Source organism: Megalobrama amblycephala, linkage group LG4, assembly GCF_018812025.1.
Source record: "Megalobrama amblycephala isolate DHTTF-2021 linkage group LG4, ASM1881202v1, whole genome shotgun sequence".
NCBI classification, from domain to species: domain Eukaryota; kingdom Metazoa; phylum Chordata; class Actinopteri; order Cypriniformes; family Xenocyprididae; genus Megalobrama; species Megalobrama amblycephala.
This window is the reverse complement of record NC_063047.1, coordinates 1,005,774-1,021,309: the sequence shown is the minus strand read 5'-3', so window position 1 is coordinate 1,021,309 and position 15,536 is coordinate 1,005,774. Positions and strand designations below refer to the sequence as shown.

Below are 15,536 nucleotides of genomic sequence, written 5' to 3'. Positions count from 1 at the left end.
ACTATAAGATGAAGAGTGTGTTAATTGTCCTGCTTGTGAACTCCAAACTTCTGTTTATTTAATTCAACATCGATGCACTGTACGCTAATCAGCCTTTTGGTGCTGATTGTCCCAGTCTTGTCTTGTCTCAGCCTGAATTATTCCATCCAACACTATATATATATATATATATATATATATATATATATTAGTTAAACCAAAATATATTCAGACACCTTGAACATTTTATTCATTAACACTCTGAGGTCTAAAAACGCGCCGGCGCGTTTTGCAGTTTTTTTTTCACATTGCAGCAAAACAGACTTAAAATACTCCGTCATTTTTTATCATAGAGACATAAGTAATATATCAAATGAAACTATAGAATGTCTTCTTTTTTTTGTGTACACTCACAATCAAAATAAAACTTTGTGCTTTTTAAAAATAAATAAAATATACAGGGTGTGCTGTCCTGCCATCTCCGTCTCTGCAAACATCATTCTAAAAGGTCACTAAAAGTAACTAAAATAGACGGCTTATACATGCTACATGGACATGAGAGATATGTCTTTGCAAAGCTTTAAGTGTCTACTTTTAAACGAAACAAATAAATTCTAAAAAAAATATTCTCCCTTTATGTAATCAGTATAAAAGTAAAGAGAGGTACTGTTTCTCCTGTCTTACCTAATTATCTTTAATGTGTGCCCGCCCACGCGCAGAGCGCTCTATTCATAAGATAATGTGCTGAGGCGATCTATGCAAACTGTAAACGCCCCTAACAGCGTCTTAAAAAGCATCACTACTCAGGTGAGCAGGCTCTTCAGATGGTCCTGGACAGTGAGGAAGAGTTAACTTTTTCCTCGGAAGAAGAACACGACTCTGACGATGAACGTCTGCATTTTGAAGAGCGACTTGATCCAGCTGAAGATACAGTTTCTGATGAGTAAGTGATTTAGTTTTACTTAAATTATTTGACGTGTTTTTTCTATATAAGCGTACATATATATTTGTCTTATATTTACATCTAGGCCTATCTATATAACTCTATATAACTTTATCTCATAAAAATGCTTATAAATAGAATGCTTTTCTGTTGATATTCGACTTGTTATTAATATGCATAGATACGTTGGATACACGCGTTAGATCGATTAACTGCATGCAGTTGAATAGCATATTATGATAGACGTGAATGTGCTAAAATATGCTTGGTAGTGAAATGCGCGAACGTGTTGCTATTCACTAAATGTGCTAACTGATATAGCAGACTGTAACGTTTACACATTCGCACACTTTGTCCGGTAATGGCCAATTGACAGACATATACAGCATGCTTGTATACCTGTTAATTTCCTGTCAGTTATGCATAGCTAATGGTATGAGAGTAGTATCTTATATGCTAATAATAACAACAGTTTTTTTGTTTTGTTTTAGAAATGTGGATCCATCACTCTCGCATTCACCTGCAATTCTCACTAAGAGGGCACGCAGCAACACAGGCGATAATGAGAAAGAGTAAGTACACGTTTACCCACTATATGTGCAAACTGATATAGCAGACTGTAACGTTTACACATTCGCACACTTTGTCCGGTAATGGCCAGTTGACAGACATATACAGCATGCTTGTATACCTGTTACTTTCCTGTCCGTTATGCATAGGTAATGGTATGAGAGTAGTATCTTATATGCTAATAATAACAGTTTTTTTGTTTTGTTTTAGAAATGTGGATCCATCACTCTCACATTCACCTGCAATTCCCACTAAGAGGGCACCCAGCAACACAGGCGATAATGAGAAAGAGTAAGTACATGTTCACCCACTATATGGTAGGCCTATGTACACTACCGTTCAAAAGTTTGGGATCACTAAGATTTTTTATGTTTTTAAAATAAGTTTCATCTGCTCACCAAGGCTACATTTATTCAATTAAAAATACAGTAAAAACAGTAATATTGTGAAATATTATTCCAATTTAAAATAACTGTGTACTATTTAGTCTACAGTGTCACATGATCCTTCAGAAATCATTCTAATATGAGGATTTGCTACTCAAGAGACATTTATTGTTTACAATTGTTCAGAAATGTTTCTTGAGCTGCAAATCATCATATTAGAATGATTTCTGAAGGATCATGTGACACTGAAGACTGGAGTAATGATGGTGAATATTCAGCTTTGACATCACAAGAATAAATGACTTTGTGAAATATATTTAAATAGTACACAGTTATTTTAAATTGGAATAATATTTCACAATATTCCTGTTTTTACTGTATTTTTAATTAAATAAATGTAGCCTTGGTGAGCAGACGAAACGTATTTTAAAAACATTAAAAATCTTAGTGATCCCAAACTTTTGAACGGTAGTGTATGTATATATGTGTCTGTATGGCTTTCTTTCTTATGCGTGCACAATATTAGCATTAGTGCTTGGTAATGTTAATATATACAATAATAAACATTATATTAGTATTAGTTATTGATGATGCAAATAGTATAGCTCCTTGTGTAATAACCATCTCACTGTTTTTTTTTCTCCAGCTATAGCCCTAATGAGAGTGCTCCAAAACCCCTTGCAAAAAAGGCCAAGAAAAACATTCAGACAAGCAACAGGCATTCAGCTCTGTCATGGAAAACAGATAATGACACTGACATGGTTCCACAGACTCTGAGATTCCTACCTGCACGGGAACCTGGACCACAGCTGCGTCCTGCTGATGAACACACTCCTAAGAGTCTCTTCAAAATGTTCAAAATGCAAGGAATAATGCCACCGCTGGTCGTCGGAACTGCATGCTTTGCAAAGTACAGCTTGGTAAAAGGCAAGACACACCTTGGAAATGCCAGGCATGTGACATTTACTTGTGTCTTCAGTTGAAAAGGAACTGTTTTCAAAAATGGCACACAGATGTGTGACTGTTCAGATTCTCTGTTCACCACCTCTCACTGACCATTGGGCTGCAAAGATTATCTATATGTGATCAAGCAGGTTATGTATAGGGTGTAAAAGTGGGCTTTTTTTATAAACCTTACCTTTATTTGCCTGTATACACAAAATGTGCCTTTGACCCTAGTTTATATGTGGATTATATTGTTAACTTTATTTTAAATAAAAAAGAAAAAAAACAATGATATGTCTTGTCTTTGCATTTTCTTAGTTGACTCAGTCACATTCCTGACTGAATGGCTCATTATGCGGCTCATTAGGGGCAGGGTCTTAATCTCCCCAGGTGTAAATCACTTCATTATTCATGAAGAGGCACACCTGTTAGATGGAATTGATGGAAGACCAGGGGTGGATGAAATAAACAGTCTTTAATGATAAAACGTAAATGGTCCTCACAGGGTATCAGATAGAACACAAAACACTGGCATAAAACAGAGCCAGAACAAAAACTGCCAGAACGACTGGAACAAAGGAAGTCTGTCTTTAACCTCCCCGTGGACAGAGGCAGGGACCCCGAGATGCGTACAGCCGGTAGAAAATAATGAGGACAGCAGCCAGGGTGAGCAGCCAAAGGCGAACGCAGACCAGGTACTCTGCAAACAGGCACAGCTGGGTAATTCACAGACTTATTTCTCACAGCAGCAAAAGTAACTTCAGACGGGACAAGACAAGACAACAAGTGCAGGCGTTTCTCACGGGAGGTCATTGAATAATCCGACAACAAGACAGGGCTAGGAAGAGGGAATAAGAAGCAGAGAAAATCAAGAGGAAAACAGGGACAGGTGAGGAGAAGGGAATGAAAGGGGAACCAGCTGAAAGAGATAATGAGCGGAGAAGTAGAAGTGTGCGCGTGAGAGTGTGTGACCACAAGAGGGAGACAGAGAAAGAGGGAGGAAAGCCAGGATCATGACAGTACCCCTCACTCAACGAGCGCCTCCTGGCGCTCCTGAGGCCGACTGGCGAGACCGGAGGAAATCATCGATGAGTGAAGGATCCAGGACGTCCCGGGAGGGAACCCAGCTTCTCTCCTCTGGACCATACCCCTCCCAATCGACAAGATACTGACAGCCGCGTCCCCGACGGCGCATGTCGAGAATCCGGCGAACCCTGTAGATAGGGGTATCATCGACAAGACTAGGGACGCGGACCGGGCGAGAAGGGGGACGGATGACTGGTTTGATGCAAGAGACATGAAACACGGGATGAACTCGGCGTAAATTAGGCGGAAGGCGGAGCTTTACTGCGACAGGATTTATGACCTTTACTATGCGGAATGGTCCAACAAAGCGGGGAGACAACTTACGTGATACCGACTGGAGAGGTAAATTTGAAGTGGATAACCACACTCTTTGGCCGCAAACGTAGCGAGGACTTCTAACTCTGCGCCTATTAGCCGAAACTGTCATGCGTCTTCTAGCTCGACAGAGAGCAGATCGCACTCTCCTCCAGGTGCGTCTGCAACGGCTAATAAAAGCTTGCGCTGACGGAACATTAGATTCAGAGTCTTGGGACTCAAATAACGGAGGTTGATAGCCGAGACAGCAATGGAAGGGCGAAAGACCGGTAGCAGAGGAGGGAAGCGAATTATGGGCGTATTCGGCCCAGGATAGTTGCTGTGACCAGGACGCGGGATTTTGATGAGTGAGACTGCGCAGCATACGGGCGACAATCTGATTAGTCCGTTCTGCTTGACCGTTCGTTTGGGGATGAAACCCGGACGAAAGGCTAACGGATGACCCAATGAGGCGACAAAACTCCTTCCAGAATTGAGAGGAAAATTGAGGGCCTCTATCAGACACCATATCAGTTGGTAAACCATGTAGCTTAAAGACATGATCAACCATGATCTGGGCGGTCTCCTTGGCAGAGGGGAGCTTAGCGAGTGGAATAAAATGGGCCGACTTAGAAAAACGATCTACCACGGTCAAAATAACGGTGTTACCCTCCGAGAGAGGAAGTCCGGTGATAAAGTCGAGAGCTAGGTGAGACCACGGTCGTGTAGGAACCGGTAACGGACGAAGTAGACCGGCCGGAGGGGAATTGCCAGCCTTAGTCTGCGCGCACGTATCGCAGGAGGCAATAAACCGTCGCACGTCTTGTTCTAAAGACGACCACCAAAAGCGCTGACGGATAAAAGCGAGGGTGCCCCGGACGCCGGGATGGGCAGTTAATTTAGAGGTGTGTCCCCACTGAAGGACAGCGCGACGCGCGGATACAGGGACAAAAAGAAGCCCCTTAGGACAGTTGCGCGGAACTATGACTCGAGAAAGAGAACGCTTCACCAGCCTCTCTATTCCCCAGACGGTCGTGCCAACAATATGATTAGGGGGAATAATCTCCTCGGGCTCGGAAGAAGAAGAGGAGGCAAAAAGACGAGATAGCGCATCAGGCTTAACGTTCTTGGTACCCGGACGATACGAGATGGAAAAATCGAAACGGGTAAAAAATAGAGCCCAGCGGGCTTGACGCGCGTTCAGTCTCTTGGCCTTGCGGATGTACTCTAGGTTTCGGTGATCAGTCCAGACAATAAAAGGTACGGGGGCTCCCTCAAGCCACTGTCGCCACTCGCCCAACGCTAGACGGATGGCGAGCAGTTCGCGGTTGCCCACGTCGTAATTGCGCTCAGCAGGAGAAAGACGGTGAGAGAAAAAAGCGCAGGGGTGTATCTGTCCATCAGCGGCGGACCGCTGGGAAAGAACAGCCCCGACTCCCACTTCAGAGGCATCGACCTCGACTATAAACTGTTTAGTGAAGTCAGGAGTAAGAAGGATAGGCGCGGTAGTAAAAAGAGACTTGAGAACGTCAAACGCTGTCTGCGCAGATTCTGACCACCTAAACTGGGACTTGACTGAGGTCAGAGCCGTAAGGGGAGCGGCTACTTGACTAAAACCTCGTATAAAACGACGATAAAAATTTGCAAACCCGAGAAAACGTTGAAGCGCGAGGCGAGATTCGGGCACAGGCCAATCAGTGACCGCCTGGACCTTAGCCGGGTCCATACCGATCCCCTCTGCCGAGATGACTGAACCTAGAAACGTAACTGAGGGGGCGTGGAAAGAGCATTTCTCGGCCTTTACATAAAGTCGATTCTCCAGAAGACGCTGGAGGACACGACGAACCTGTTGAACGTGCACCTGGAGTGATGGAGAGAAGATCAAAATGTCGTCGAGGTAGACGAACACAAAGACATTGAGCATGTCCCGTAAGACGTCATTGATTAAGGCCTGAAAGACCGCGGGGGCGTTGACCAATCCGAACGGAAGAACCCGGTATTCAAAGTGCCCAAGGGGCGTGTTAAACGCGGTCTTCCATTCATCCCCCTCCTTTATGCGCACTAGGTGATAGGCGTTGCGTAAATCGAGCTTTGTGAAAATCTTAGCTCCCTGCAAGACCTCGAAGGCAGATGACATCAGTGGCAAAGGATAACGATTCTTGACAGTGATATCATTTAAACCCCGATAATCAATGCAGGGACGCAGGGAGCCGTCTTTCTTCTTAACAAAGAAAAACCCGGCCCCCGCTGGAGACGAGGAGGGAACGATGGTACCGGCGTTGAGCGAATCAGAAAGGTAACTCTCGAGCGCCTCCCGTTCGGGAACGGATAACGAGTATAGTCCTCCCCGAGGGGGCGTTGTACCTGGGAGAAGATCAATACTGCAGTCATACGGGCGATGAGGGGGGAGAGAAGTGGCCCGGGAACGGCTGAAGACCTCCCGCAAATCGTGATACTCCTCCGGTACCCCAGACAAATCACCCGGCTCTTCCTGAAAAACAGTTACGGACAAGACAGGGGACACAGCAGAAGACAGACAATTAACATGACAAGACACTTTCCAAGAGAGAATAGAGCCTTCCGACCAGTTAATCTGGGGGTTATGGAGAACTAACCACGGATGGCCTAAAACCACTGGAGAAAAAGGGGAATGAAAAATAAAAAAAGAAATAGTCTCTCTATGATTTCCTGAAACTGTAAGAGTCAATGGAGAGGTCCTTCTTTGTACCCTAGGAAGGGAACTGCCATCTAGGGCGAATAGGGGGGTGGAATCTTGTAAATCTAAGAGAGGAATACCTTGTTCCAAAGCCCAAGTCTCGTCAATGAAGTTCCCCTCCGCCCCCGAATCAAGTAAGGCAAAACAGGAAACTGACGATCCCGGCCAGCGGAGGTGTGCAGGAAGGGAGGTACTGGATTTAGGCGGAGAGACCCATGATGTAGCGCTCGCCAGCAACCCTCCGCCTACTGACGAGCGCTGGCTTTTACTGGGCACCTAGAAACAAAATGATCAGCGGCAGCACAGTACATGCAAAGGCGATTTATAATCCTGCGTTGGCGTTCCTGTGTGGATATACGAAGCCCTCCAAGCTGCATCGGCTCAGGCTCAGCAACGGAAGATCGTGGTGGCTGGGTCGCCGAGGAGGCGGGAAGTAGCGAAACCTCCATTCTGCGAGCCCTTCGTCGCATCTCAAAGCGTCTCTCGATGCGGAGAGCCAACTCGACTAGGGAATCGAAAGTGTCAGGAACTTCTCGAACCAGGACCTCATCCTTAATTTCAGAATTCAGGCCCTCGAGAAAACGAGCGATGAGTGCCGGCTCGTTCCATCTACTTGTAGTGGCCAGGGTTCGGAATTCAACAGAAAAATCAGTGACTGACCTCTTTCCCTGGCGCAAGGTGGATAGGAGGCGGGATGCTTCGTGACCGTGTGCTGACCGGTCAAAGACTCGGATCATCTCCTCCTTAAAAAGAGAAAACTTAAAAATGCAGTCCACCTCTGCCTCCCAGTTCGCTGCCGCCCACTCACGAGCTCGTCCATTTAGAAGAGAAATCACATAAGCCACCTTAGATCGGTCCTTGGCATAGGTGGACGGCTGGAGGGAAAAAACAACCTCGCATTGGATGAGGAAGGCTCGGCACTGCAGAGGCTCACCAGAGTAACACGGCGGGTTGTTTATACGTGGCTCCGAAGAGTCGCGCTGTCCAGCTGAAGCAGAGGTCTCGTGACGGTAGTGATGGAACTGCTGGGTAAGATCCGAGAGCTGGACCGTCAGGGAATCAACGGCGTGTCTAGCGGCGGACAAATCCTCCTCATGTTTGCCCAGCAGAGCACCCTGGAGCTCTACCGCACTGTGAAGAGGGTTACCACTCGCCTGGTCCATCTTTGGTCGGATTATTCTGTTAGATGGAATTGATGGAAGACCAGGGGTGGATGAAATAAACAGTCTTTAATGATAAAACGTAAATGGTCCTCACAGGGTATCAGATAGAACACAAAACACTGGCATAAAACAGAGCCAGAACAAAAACTGCCAGAACGACTGGAACAAAGGAAGTCTGTCTTTAACCTCCCCGTGGACAGAGGCAGGGACCCCGAGATGCGTACAGCCGGTAGAAAATAATGAGGACAGCAGCCAGGGTGAGCAGCCAAAGGCGAACGCAGACCAGGTACTCTGCAAACAGGCACAGCTGGGTAATTCACAGACTTATTTCTCACAGCAGCAAAAGTAACTTCTGACGGGACAAGACAAGACAACAAGTGCAGGCGTTTCTCACGGGAGGTCATTGAATAATCCGACAACAAGACAGGGCTAGGAAGAGGGAATAAGAAGCAGAGAAAATCAAGAGGAAAACAGGGACAGGTGACGAGAAGGGAATGAAAGGGGAACCAGCTGAAAGAGATAATGAGCGGAGAAGTAGAAGTGTGCGCATGAGAGTGTGTGACCACAAGAGGGAGACAGAGAAAGAGGGAGGAAAGCCAGGATCATGACAACACCTCTTCGCATATGGCCTAGCTAAACAAAAAGTGTCTTAGAAATTTAAAATCAATACAATGTTTTATGTGTCAGAGTAGGGAGGATCATTTCCACATCATTTTGAAGCAAAAACTCTACACTAAAATATACAATTCTCAAAAGTCTTGTGAAAAAACATTTAGTATGCATTTTGAGGTATTGTTTCAGTTACTTTTTTTTTTTGTTTTTTCAATAACCACGCATAAACATTATTCCTTTAAAAACACAAACATGTACATACATGTTCCTCACATATTATGGTAGCCTAGTTTGTGCTGAATACAGTGTAATGACACTTTTGTCATTAATATGTTTATAATCAACTGATAAAAGCACAAATGTCAGAGCATGTCAAAACTTCTCCAGGGCCCAAAATCAGCCTCAGACTCCAGAGGGTTAATACAGTTTATTTGCTTTAGTTTAAAAAAAAAAAAAATAGATCTCTAACATGCGGGACAGAGCAACGGAGTTGGAGATCCACACGCAGCCTTTATTACAGGAGAGCATAGTTGTACAGGCAGTAGGTCAAACACCAGCAAACAGATACTGGAAAGGCAAGGCAAAAGAGTAATCCAAACACAGGCTATGGTCAAGGATTGGCAGCAAACGATCATCAAACAAAGAAACAGTCCAGGGTCAAAAACACAGGCAAGGCAAGGAACACGGAACACTGAGACAAGGTCGAAAACAAGGCTAAACAATACTCAGCCATGAGTGTGTGTGAGTGCAGCTTATAAAGTGTCACTGATGGGAAACAGGTGTGAGTGCATGATTGGTTCCTAGGTGGGGGATTGTGGGAAATGGAGTCCATATGATGATAATAGAACACGGACTCAGGGCATATGTAACAGAGCCCCACGCTCAAAGGAGTGGCTTCCAGACACTCCTAAACTGTCCAGGAGGGAGGTGGAGCAGAGGCGGAAAAGGGGGCGGGATGGAGGGCCAGGTCTGTGCAGAGGCCTGCTAACTGAAGCAGGGCAGACGACCAGGGCAAAGAAGGCAGGACAGACGGCCAGGGTGAAGGAGGCTGGAAAGACAGCCAGGATGACCGTCTTGAAGATCCCCACCGTGGCGCAGACGACCACCACAGCAGTGCAGACAAGCTTGAATATGCCCACGGTGGAGCGGAAGACACCACAGCCGTGGAGACTGAATTGTAGACCTCCACTGTGGCGCAGACGACCACCACAGCAGTGCCGGTGGGCTTGAAGATCCCCAAGGTGGTGCAGACAACCACCACTGCAGCTCAGACGGGCTTGAAAATCTCCACGGTGGACTAAAAGTCACCCAGGGCAGGTCTGGTAACACTAGGAACCACCTAGGCTGATCCAATGAAACTGAAACAGGAAGCACAGAGAGGTTAGAATTGGCCACTAGGGCCATAACAGGACAGGTAGGGAGCTCAGGAAAGCCCTCCAGGGCTATAACTAGAACATCCTCTCTGGTCATGTCGAGGCAGACAGGAACCCCAGGAGCCAAGTTGGTAGTTGCATCCAGGCAGACAGGGAACTTATTGACGACCTCCATGGTCGTTTCCAGGCAGACAGGAGGTTCATGACTTACGAGGCTGGGTTCTGGGACCATGGCAAACTCTGGAGTGGAATTATGGACTGAGGTGGGCTCTGGATTGGATTCATAAGTTGAAGAAGGCTCAGGAGTGAACTCATGGGCTGGATCAGGCTCTGGAGCGGGTACATGGTCTGGAGTGGGCTCTGGAGCGGATTCAAGGTCTAGAGCGGATTCAAGGAATGGAATGGGCTCTGGAATGGAGCGGATGTGTGCGCAGCCATCTTGGCTGAGGGCTCAGGCGTGGCAGCCATCTTGGCTGAGGGCTTAGGCGTGGTAGCCATCTTGGGGATGAGAGCGTGTCGCTGGATGCCACCACCGTGCATGTAGCTGAAGCAAGCACCCCCACTTTGAGAGGTTCTGCAGCGTAAGCCACCACCTCTGTAGATTCAGCGGTAATGTATGTGGCCCAGGTACACCATATGGCGACCCCCATTATGGGGAGCGCTGCAGACAGGGGAATCAGTTCAGGAGCAGGAGGACTAAAATGAATTGGTTTGGGTAAACCAGCTGTTTGAACTGACACCAGCGTTGGATCCTCCACGCTTGATGACGGGTTCCCCCGACAGAACAGTGGAGGGTTGTGGTATGACAACCGCAACAAGACGTGACTCTGGGATGTCAGACCCATAATATTTCCCATTAATAGCTCCGCCACATAATATTTCGAGGCTCTGAAAGATCAGCAGAGATGTGACATGACTCTGGACGATCAGCGGAGACGTGACATGACGTGACTCTGGACGATCAGTGTAGGCGTGACATGACTCTGGATGATCAGCGGAGACGTGATGTGACTCTGGACAATCAGCAGAGACATGACGTGGCTCTGGGAGGTCTGCTGAGACATGACGAGGCTCAGGAAGGTCTACTGAGACGTGACGAAGCTCTGGAAGGTCTGCTGAGACATGACGAGGCTCTGGAAGGTCTACTGAGACATGACGAGGCTCAGGAAGGTCTACTGAGACGTGACGAAGCTCTGGAAGGTCTGCTGAGACGTGACGAAGCTCTGGAAGGTCTGCTGAGACATGACAAGGCTCTGGAAGGTCTACTGAGACGTGAGGAAGCTGTGGAAGGTTTGCTGTGACCTGACTTGGCTCAGGAAGATCAACTATGACTTGACTTGGCTCATGAAGATCAACTGTGACTTCATTTGGTGTTGTGGTGGCCGCCATTTTGTGAGTGGGTTCTAGCGCAGCCACCATTAAAGGCACTGAAGTAATGTTGCATTCCTTCGTGAGAAATGGAATCCATATGATGATAATAGAACACGGACCCAGGGCACATGTAACAATCTCAGAGTTAAACTGTGTCAAATATTAATCTTAATTATGTCAGATAACACTTAAGCAAAACATGGTCAGGTCAAAAGGTGAATAATTTTTGGTTTTAAATTTTTATACATTTTGCTGGAGAATTTTTGGGTACATTGTCAGTTTACTTTTTTTTGCTATCCTCACTTACATAAATGAACGTCTCGGTTACAAAGGTAACCCTCGTTCCCTGAAGGAGGGAACGGAGACGTACGTCGGACAGACCGACGAATAGGAATCTCGCCAGAGAGGCCAATCTACTTCGAGTGTAACTAAAACGAGCCAATGCACATTGGCATGCAATCATATGCATCAGCTGCTCGCCTCGCAGCGCGGGTATATAATGAGCAGCAGGTGCGTTGCATCTTCAGCTTTTCGCTTCAGAGCCGAACTTAAGCAGGTGGCAGCATCAGCAGGACAACGACTGTGGCGACGGGACGTACGTCTCCGTTCCCTCCTTCAGGGAACGAGGGTTAACTTTGTAACCGAGACGTTCTCATTCAGTTGGTCACGTTCGACGTATGTCGGACAGACCGACGAATAGGAATCCCTACCAAAGCGCCACAGGAGCTGCCCTCCTCCAGCGCTCTGTTGTAAGCCACCTGAACCCCTTGCCTGCGGACGGTGGGACAGGGCTAACACACAGAGAGGGTCGATCACTGTTGTTCCCAAACCCATTCAGTGAGATTGTTGGATAACGCTGGGAAAGCGTAACCTTTCGTTAGAAAAGGAACGCTGCGGAACCCACATCCTTCCCCGAAGGAGTTATGTGGAGGAGTTCATATGGACTAACCTTGTAGGTTGTACTACATATGGAAGAACTGGGGTGACTCCAACTCAGTGAGAGATGGGTTCTCCCAGAGGGAAAGACACGGGCTTCGTTTAGAAGCAACCGTGGAGAACACCATATGGGATCCCCGTAGGGTCACACATATGGAACCCAGCCTAAATCCGGTTCTCAAGGATGCAACAGAGTATAGGCCTGGCGCCAGATGCTCCGCCACGTCGGCTGCCGAAGGGTAACCGGAGGACTCAACAGGGTCTGCCCGTAGGGACTCCCTGGAGCAAGAAGCGCATGCAGCGCAGCAAGCCGACACTAAGCCGGGGCCTCTCCATGCCTCTGGCCTGAGGCGAGAACACGGGAGGAGACCGGCTCGACACGAAGGCTATAGTATCTAGCGAACGTGTTAGGTGTCGCCCAGCCCGCAGCTCTACAAATGTCTGTTAGCGAGGCGCCACGAGCCAGCGCCCAGGAGGATGCTACACCTCTTGTGGAGTGAGCATGCAACCTGAGCGGGCAGGGCACGCCCTGAGCTTGGTAAGCCAGGGCGATGGCATCCACTATCAGTGGGCCATCCTCTGCTTGGAGACAGCCTTTCCCTTCTGCTGGCCTCCGTAACAGACAAAGAGCTGGTCTGAGGTCCTGAAGCTTCGAGTTCTGTCTATGTACAGTCGCAAGGTGCGGACTGGACAGAGCAAAGCCAGGGCTGGGTCTGCCTCCTCCGAGGGCAGCGCTTGCAGGCTCACCACCTGGTCCCTGAAGGGAGTGGTAGGAACCTAGGGCACATAGCCAGGCCGGGGTCTTAGTACCACGTGGCTATCACCCAGCCCGAACTCCAGGCACGATTTGTCAACCGAAAATGACTGCAGGTCCCCTACCCTCTTGATGGAGGCCAATGCAACCCGCAGCAAAGTCTTCATAGACAGAATCTTTAAGTCTACCGATTGCAAAGGCTCAAAGGGAGCAATCTGAAGTGCTCTTAGCACCAGAGCGAGGTCCCAAGAGGGTATGGAGGGGGGACGAGGAGGATTTAACCGTCTCGCCCCCCTAAGGAACCTGACGACCAGGTCGTGCTGACCAACAGATTTACCATCTATGTGGTCGTGGTAAGCGGAGATAGCAGCAGTATGGACTTTGAGGGTGGAGGGGGACAGCCTACGCTCCAACCCTTGCTGCAAGAAGGAAAGCACGACTCCGATCGAGCATCTTTGGGGGTCTTCTCGGCGAGAAGAGCACCACTCGATGAACAGGTTCCACTTCGAGGCGTAAGCACGTCTCGTAGACAGTGCACGTGCCCAAGTGATGGTGTTAAGTACCTCAGGGGGTAAGTCACCTAGAACCTCTGCGTCCCGTCCAGGGACCAGACATGGAGTTTCCAGAGGTCTGGACGCGGGTGCCAAAGAGTGCCCCGTCTCTGAGAAAGAAGGTCCTTCCTCAGAGGAATGGGCCAGGGAGGGGCTGTCGCGAGGAGTGAGAGTTCAGGGAACCAGGTCCGGTTGGGCCAGTAAGGCGCAACTAGCAGGACCTGCTCCTCGTCCTCCCTGACTTTGCACAGAGTCTGTGCAAGTAGGCTCACTGGGGGAAACGCATATTTGCCCCAGGGCCAGCTGTGTGCCAGTGCGTCTGTCCCGAGTGTTCCCTCGGTCAGAGAGTAAAACAACTGGCAGTGGGAGGTTTCTGGTGAGGCAAACAGGTCTACCTGTGCCTCTCCGAACTCTCTCCAGATCAGCTGGACCACCTGGGGGTGGTGTCGCCACTCTCCTGGCAGCGCAGCTCGTGATAGCTCGTCGGCCACACAGTTGAGCACACCGGGAACATGAATGGCGCGAAGCGACCTCAGATGCTTCCGACTCCACAGGAGGAGATGACGGGCGAGTTGCGACATGTGACGGGAGCGTAGACCACCTTGACGGTTGATGTACGCAACGGTCGCAGTGTTGTCCGTATTGACCAGTACATGCTTGCCCCGTAGCGGCCCTTTGAGGCGGCTCAGAGCAAGGCGTACTGCCAGCAACTCGAGGCAATTGATGTGCCAATGCAGATGGGGTCCTGTCCAAACCCCTGACACTGCATGCCTGTTGTATGTGGCACCCCAGCCGGTGGCAGAAGCATCTGTGAATACCACAGCATGCCGGAACACTTGTTCTAGGGGCACTCCTGCCCGGAGAAACAAAGGGTCCGACCACGGACTGAAGGCTTGGCGGCACTCCTGAGTGATTGGCACCCAGAATGTGCCGCATTGCCACGCCCATCTCGGGACTCGGCCATGAAGCCAGTGTTGAAGCGGTCTCATATGAAGCAGACCGAGCGGGGTTACTGCCGCCGTGGCCGCCATATGCCCCAGGAACCTCTGAAAAAATTTCAGTGGGACCGCTGTCCTGCCATTGAACGTATTCAGGCAGTTCAACACCGACCGAGCACGTTCCTCTGTGAGGCGTGCTATCTGTTCGACCGAATCCAACTCCATACCGAGAAAAGAGATCCTCTGCACCGGTGCGAGTTTGCTCTTTTCCCAGTTGACCTGAAGCCCCAACTGGCCGAGGTGTCTGAGCACCAAATCCCTGTGTTCGCACAACTGAGCCCGAGCCCAGTCGTTGAGATAGTTGAGAATGCGAACACCCTGTTCTCTCATGGGAACAAGGGCTCCCTCCACGACCTTCGTAAAGACGCGGGGAGACAGGGCCAGCCCGAAGGGTAGGACTCTGTACTGATATGCACATCCTTCGCGTAGCCTAGCCTGATGGTCCGAATGAGCCAGCGGGAAGGACTGGTGAGCGTTAGCCAGGCTCCCAGAGGCCGCAGCAGCGGGACCAGAGGGACCACAGGCGTGCCCGCAGCGGGGCAGCGAGGTGGAACGCAGGGACATGGCCCGGGAGGCTCTCTCTGCGAGGCGGCCCGAAGCGGTGTCACAGTGTGGTGTGCAACACTTACCTGCTTCCAAGGGTGGACAGAGGGAGCAGTCGAGGCTTTGACTGCCTGCTGCTCGCTGCTGTCCGCTGGCGACAGAAGAGGGGGATGAGAGTGGTGAGGTTCTTGCCCTCCCACTGCTCTCCGAGCCCTCTTTGGACCCGGAGATAGAGGAAACTGCTCTTTTATTGAAAATGTGGGTACCGCAGGCTGTTGAGCCAACGGCGGAACACAAACAAAAGGAAACAAAGGAT

The 15,536-nt window shown here is 49.0% G+C and overlaps 2 protein-coding genes across 3 annotated transcripts in view; one reads left to right on the top strand and one right to left on the bottom strand.

Moving 5' to 3' along the window:
• Positions 1 to 476, bottom strand: part of LOC125266024 (endoplasmic reticulum chaperone BiP-like) — a 41,221-nt gene extending 40,745 nt beyond the window's left edge. Inside the window, exon 1 of the mRNA XM_048186511.1 lies at positions 439 to 476. Coding sequence (XP_048042468.1) covers positions 439 to 476 — 38 coding nt within the window. The remainder of the gene's footprint in view (positions 1 to 438) is intronic.
• Positions 321 to 3,112, top strand: LOC125266230. Of its 2 annotated transcripts, XM_048186704.1 has the most exons (4): positions 321 to 922; positions 1,414 to 1,494; positions 1,703 to 1,783; positions 2,525 to 3,112. In XM_048186704.1, the coding sequence occupies exons 1-4, from the start codon at positions 804 to 806 to the stop codon at positions 2,859 to 2,861; spliced, it is 618 nt and encodes a 205-aa protein (XP_048042661.1). In that variant the 5' UTR covers positions 321 to 803; the 3' UTR covers positions 2,862 to 3,112. The 2 variants fall into 2 exon arrangements, with proteins under 2 accessions (XP_048042661.1, XP_048042662.1); XM_048186705.1 differs by lacking the exon at positions 1,703 to 1,783.
• The last annotated feature ends 12,424 nt before the right edge of the window (positions 3,113 to 15,536 follow it).